The sequence below is a fragment of the Eptatretus burgeri genome, chromosome 16, assembly GCF_056783735.1.
Source record: "Eptatretus burgeri isolate ZD-2024b chromosome 16, Ebu_testis_v1, whole genome shotgun sequence".
Lineage (NCBI taxonomy): Eukaryota > Metazoa > Chordata > Myxini > Myxiniformes > Myxinidae > Eptatretus > Eptatretus burgeri.
The window spans coordinates 27,540,186-27,546,921 of NC_140976.1; the positions used below are offsets into that span (position 1 = coordinate 27,540,186).

At 43.2% G+C, this 6,736-nt stretch overlaps 1 protein-coding gene across 4 annotated transcripts in view; it reads right to left on the reverse strand.

Moving 5' to 3' along the window:
* Positions 1-291: 291 nt before the first annotated feature.
* The window catches only part of LOC147010766 (uncharacterized), a 32,502-nt gene continuing 26,057 nt past the window's right edge, over positions 292-6,736 (reverse strand). For all 4 annotated transcript variants that reach the window (XM_085860482.1, XM_085860485.1, XM_085860483.1 and 1 more), the window contains exons 6-7: positions 3,084-3,263; positions 292-1,244 (exon numbers count right to left, since the gene is read on the reverse strand). In XM_085860482.1, coding sequence (XP_085716608.1) covers positions 998-1,244; positions 3,084-3,263 — 427 coding nt within the window. In that variant the 3' untranslated portion in view covers positions 292-997. The remainder of the gene's footprint in view (positions 1,245-3,083; positions 3,264-6,736) is intronic.

Consider the following 6,736-nt stretch of genomic DNA (forward strand, 5'->3'; position numbering starts at 1 on the left):
TCCTATCCTGTGTCTCAGCCAACTGTGGACATGGGCAAACAATTGACTGCAATGGTGTGCAGGAAAGGAATGTCAATTTGGAAGAAGGTTAAGCTTGTGCCTTAAAAGGGTAGAAGAAAGAGCAAGAATGGATGGCCACAGAAGCAATTCCACAGGCAGGATAAGAATGTGAGAGAGTGAAGACTATTATTTGTAAAAATAAAAATTCCACCAATGTTGTTCAACGAGATTGTCAATGCAACATTCTGCCACTTCACAATACGTGGCAAATACACAAACTGATATAATTCCTCAGGTGTAAATACATGCATCTTTATTATCATCCTTATCAAAAACCTGGGAAAACAAAACACTCAATGACACAGTGGAATTTGATTTTTAACAAAAACGGGGGTAACTGTGTGAACAATGGCGTTTTTCAATAGTATTTAGTGTAAATGAGCAAAGTGGTTGTTACTCCGATAATCACATATTGAAAGAAAATGTCATGTTGTGCTGCTGCAACCTCCAAAGCCAAACCGGCTGAATTGTGAAAATGAAAATAATTGAACAAGTGTCATAATCTGGGAAGTGAATAAATCACATGAAACTCCCATATTGAAATCGACCCGTGTGTTCATGTGAAGGGCAGACAGGTGGGACACATTGAAAACTCAGCGTAATCGAGTTATGCTGAACATGAGAAACCGAGTGATAATTATTGTTACGACTCTCGTCCTTTGAGACCCTCTAAATGTCTCAACAGACCACATGATTCTCAAGGTCCACTGCATGAAGCAAGACACTTTCTGAATGCCTGCCGATTCAACCGAGTCAAAGCAGCAAGCAAAAACTACTGCCAAAGCTAGTCAAAGGAGATGCATGGACATGACCTTGGAGAAGGAAAGCCAAAACAAGCAAAATGAATGAATTCAATGCTGGGATGCTAGGGAGGGAGGGGTCGAACCATAAGTAACAAAGACCATCTGTCTGGCCTGGTAGTCCAAAAAAAACAACATTACGATAGTTCCATTTCTTCCTCTACGTAAGAAAGACGAGGGCTGAGTGCAATAGACATGGGCAAGCCCAAATCTATTTGATTCGTCTCCTGAACTTCCAATTCTGGTGGAGCTTCAGAAATGGCGGTGGATATTTTTGGAGAACAACAATCTGTCGTTGAAATAAATTTGTCTATGTTCTCTTTGCAATTCTTCAAAATGCTTTCAGGTGGCTGCCAGACAACCAGTTCCATACAAGGCCGGTTCCTTCCAAAGAGAGACATGAGAGGAACATGGGAAAGATCATGAGAGAGGAAGTCACAATAAGCAGTGAATAGCAGATACAACATTGCAAAATAATGGATATTTCCACACCAAAACATAAGATCGAAAATATTTTATAGATCCATCAAGTGTCGCACTGCCAACACAACAAAAAATTGTACCAAAAGATGAAAATCTCTAAATTAAAGGAGCAGAGTTTCTCTGTCCGTAACGAGTTATTACCCCGTACGTGCGTGAAGAAAAAGGTAGGGGTTAAGCAATTGGTTTATTTTGTCTGTCTACTTATGTCAGTCTATGATCGAGAAACAACTTAAATTTAGATTTTATTTCATATCTTGAACCGTTAGAGTTTAGACCATGAACATGAACCTGCAGTTCAGCAGTACTTTGGCTCTGAATTAGGCAAATTGTATGGAATCTTGCCCCGATCATGCACGTGCAGAGTAATAAGGTAATTGTTTTCGGCTGTCTGTTTGGCAGTCAAACAAAATTGAAAATCATTCCAAACAGGAAACTTACTGTATTTAGGGATGTCATAATAGACACAAACAACAGGCACGAATAAATAATGTAAAGTGTTAAATAAGGCGGTGCAAAAGACATTGCAGCAATGATGGTGAACTTCTGAATTTTTTTTTTCTGCAGCCTTTAAAATCTTAATTTAATTTCAAATGAATTAAATACTTGAACACTGGAGAACAGAAATTGCCTTTTTAGCACTTTCAAAAACCTTCCATTTCGCAGTACCTAGACAAAATATTACAGCATTTTACATCATCTCGACTCATCAAAATTGCCGCTTACAGACCCTGCCTATGTCCTTTTTTTCTCTCGAGACTGCATGGGGTATGGTGTTCTGTGAACCCTCTAGTTAATATATACCAGTCGACACTCATGAAAATTAATTGTACAGCACGCAGACTGCCTCCACTGCCCTTTGTCCTGCTCACACTTGTTCTTCATTCTCTACTTCCTACATCAAATACATTCATTTGTTACTCCAGCAATGTTGCTGCAGAGTAAAGTCCCTTCACTGCATACACAATAAAATATTTCCTGATCACCATCCCAACCCTACTTTTCTCTAATGCGATCTTCCTGCTTCCCACCCCGCTCAATCTTCTGTCTTCACCCCCCCTCACCCTCACCATTTTCATCCATCAGTGTTCCAATGGTCAAAAAGTGTTCATCTCCTCTGTCTACTCTTCTCTGCTCTTTTACAAGCCACCTGTCTGCATCATGGAAAATTGCCAACATTTCTTCAATTTACAAGAATTTTCTGAAAACTGACCCTCTCATCTTTAAACCAGCACTTTAGACCAGTAGACCCAAGGGCTTTTAAAAATTTTTTTTTAATTTACTGTCTCACCTCCAGTCATTAATATAGTCATTCCACCTTGGACATGCTGCTTCTTTAATGTCAACAATGTATGCACGCTCTCAATCTCAAGCAAGAAGTCAGGGAAAACTAATGGATATCATTCATTTAATTCTGGCTTACACCCTGCCCCGATTTCCAATGAATGATCTGCTTAAGTGATTAACCGAGGCCAATTAAATATCTGCTTGTTCAATGATTAATTGAAGGCAATGAAAGATCAAATTAACTGTAGTTTTTGACTAATACATATTATAACAATACTCCCCTCTCCCCACGGGAAACAAAACAATGCTGACGTTTCAGGAATTAGCCCTTTGTCGGAATAAGACGATCTTATTCCAATGAAGGGTTAACACCCAAAACATCAGCGTTACTTTGTTTGCTACAGCGGTTAGCATACATTTATCCTACGATGCATGATGAAGCATTTGAATACGTACATTGAATTGATAACCTTTTGAGTAATATCATCAGAGGATATGTGTTGAAGTTGGTCCTTCAAGGCATCTGATAGCGTCACCACTGGCACATCAGCCATGTCATACAATCCCTCATCGACCAGGGTGTCCTTTGTCATTACATTTCCACCATCCTCATCTTCTTCGTCCTCCTCTTCCAGCCTTAAACATTCCACATCACAACAACCAGGGCAAACAGGATGAGTGAATGAACTAAATATAATATACTGTAGCATATTATATGTACTCAGTTCTGCCAAAATTTAAATATTGTACAGCAGATATATTTGTGATGAAAATGACTTGGTGGTTAATTATTAATTAGTTATATTGTAGTGAATTTTAGCACAAGTGTTTTGTTACCCCAATTCACAATGACTAGGATCAGATGTCTAGGCAGCTCCTTGTCACCCTCGGTCCTAATGTCTGCCTCTTTTTTCACACCAAAATCAACACATTTAATCATTCCCCATTGTCCTTTCTCACCTCCCCTGCATGTTCAGTGGGAACATTGTGAATACATATGTGAAACTGACGCACAATTTCCGATGGGATGGCAAATACATATGCGACTTCGTTGCTGTGGGGGTGCATGCGTGACCCTTACGTGGCGGAGGGAGGCCTCACCCTGGGAGGGCAGGGGGTTTGGCTATATAAAGCAGCCATACCGACAGACAGACTGGGGAGCGAAGCGACAGACAGTAGCAGTGAAACAGAGACAAATGGATTTAAAAAAACCCCAAAAAACAGAGCGGCGAGCTGCATCCTGAAGGGTGAGCAGTGATGTGATGAAGTGCTCTCTGGAGTAAAATGACAGAGGATGAAGGATGACCGGAGGAGCCCACTGCTGAACAGGAGAGCCTGACCGCACATACACGCTCGCTCTCCAGACGTCTTATTCCCAAAGGGAATACCATAAATCTCTACCCCATCCATTCTGTATATTAATTAATCTGTCCTGTGTCACTGATAGAGTCCCCATGCATCGAGTTAGTTTAAAGCTAAGGCGAGAAACTTACTATCCTGTTGAGTGTATGCACCGATCAGGTTTGTTTTCTATATTATTCTTATTCACCTCTGTAATAAATGATTTTGTAGTGTAGCACAATATGATAGTGACCTTACGGTGTTGCTATAGATCAGAGAGCCGATTATAATCATATTTATTCCCAATCGCAAAACTGTTTAGTGTGATGGTGCGATGGTAAAGCAACAGACAATGTGCTCGTGTGGCAAACCAAGCTTGTTGGTCAAAAATCATGCAACAATGGCTGTGATGGGACATGATTTGCTTGCACTTGCTATGCAGTTTGGGGGTCTTACTATTCATAAATTCCCAAATGGAAGTTCAGCCCAAGCAGATGATTTTAAGCATTATGCTATATGAATGAGCTCAAATAAGATTGGAACATATCTGCAGCTATGCTATTTTCTCTGCTTGTGACTTCTTGAACCATTGTCTGTAAAGCTCGATTCACAATGACAAATGCTCCCAAGGGGTCGCAATATAGCGCAACGTGATGGTGACGCAATGAATATATATGTGTACACACACACACACACACACACACACACACACACACACACACACACACACACACACACACACACACACACACACACACACACACACACACACACACACACACACACACACACACACACACACACACACACACACACACACACGTTACAGTCACCAGACCGTTCAGATTGCCCAGTACGAATCGAGCGAGACATGTTAAAACAACCATGACTGTCACCCGCCTCAAAGACTCCCCGTCGGATCTGCGTCTGACAACTGTTACTGTACAGAATGAAGTTTCCAAAGCGGATGAGGACCACACCAAGAGTCGACTACATGATCGATCGAGTCAGGCTGAGCAAACCTTTTGGTCATGTTGTGCAATCTTTTCTAGCGGTGGGGAAACCATGACCAATTCACCTTTAACAGGATTTACAAACCAGCATATTAAGCCACAAGAACAACCAGAACTCACCCAAAGACTAAGTTAAGTTTAATGCAAGTGCAATGGTCACGGGGAAGAAACAAAAGAAAGCAAAGCACAAAGAATTCAGTAATATCCAGCAATTACGTACTCCAATAACAAAGCTAACGATGTATACTTCAGCCTGAAGACCAAAGTGCACAGTTAAGAAAAACCTTGTCAAACAAATACACGTGCATTTCGGCTCAAGGGCCAAAGATACATGGTCGTACGATAAACATTTGGGGAACACTGCACAGTGTGGATTACATATATGTGTATGTATATATACATATTGTTAAGGATTCGGCGGTGGCGGGATTCGCACCCTACTCTTGACAGCCCAATGTTGAAGATTCGGAGTCACTTAACAGCACCCCGTCTCCGGGGTTATAACGCCGGCTGGCTCGGCACAGTTCTCGGGTTACGCACCTTAGATCACGATACCCAAAATACACCTGTGCCTTGCCAGCTGGGGAAATAGACCCCGGCTACAGACTGGATTTGTCAGAGACAGAGTGGAGTCTGCCAGTCCGTAGCCAGTTTGGGTTTTATATACAAATTGAGCGGATTGTTCCTCGGCGCGGCACGAATCGACTCAATCGCGGCAACTTTCATATGAATCAGCCAGATTTATTGGGGACACATCGGGGAACACAACACAAGCAAAGCATTCACGACAATGTTATAATTCATCTATAACCCGCTCTTAACTCGGGAGCTACGGATTACGGGTTTCGAAGGGAACCCTAGCGAGATAAACCTTAGACAACATGCAGACAAGACACAGAGTACTTGGTGATGCCTCATGGACGAGAGGAAAAGTGTCAAAGGCACGAATGCGGCTCGTGACAAGCCGATGTCAACGGATTCAAGTGCCAAAGCTCAAACACGCCACGTGGAAAAATGGCGGCGTCGTCCTTTTGTCGGACCGCCCACGCACGCAGCCTCAGCGCGTTCAGCCCCCGTAAGGTCGACGGCACAAGAGCGGAAGATCCACGGTGTTCTCCAGTTGGCTTTTCACAAGGTCCAGCATACAAATCCAGGCCTGGCCTGCTCACCAGATCAGGCCAAATCGGGGTGTTGGGCTCCGTCACTGGACTCCGGATGAACCTGTCGAGGACCTCCTCATAAAAGTCGATCGCCGACTCCCCTCATGCAGTTCATCCTGCCTCTTTCACGAAGCAGATCGCAGACAGACACAGCCGTCACTTACACAGCAGATCACGACTCCCACTCGTCGTTTCTCTCCAGCAGAAGGAAGACTGACCTCATCCAGTTCCTCTGACCTTTCGGGGCGGCCCTTTGCACGAGAGCCGATCGCAAAAACCCTCATGCAGTTCCTCCTACTACCGATCGCCTGACTCGACGCTCAGGCAGATCCACCCCTGCCTTTTCGGCGCTCGCTCTTCTCGAAGCCGACTCACACTCTCAGAGCGCTGGGCAGGGACTCATTCGGAGAGGGGAAGGAAGAAGAAGAAAACCACCTCTCGGCACACCACCACTGTATGAACAATGAACAGCCTGCTACACCTCCTGACACACATGTAACATCCAATTACCGAACAACCTGGCTAAACATGCATTTAATGGGGGATCTGGGGTAATCCTATATTTAATAACTTAATAAGGGCCATTTCCACAACA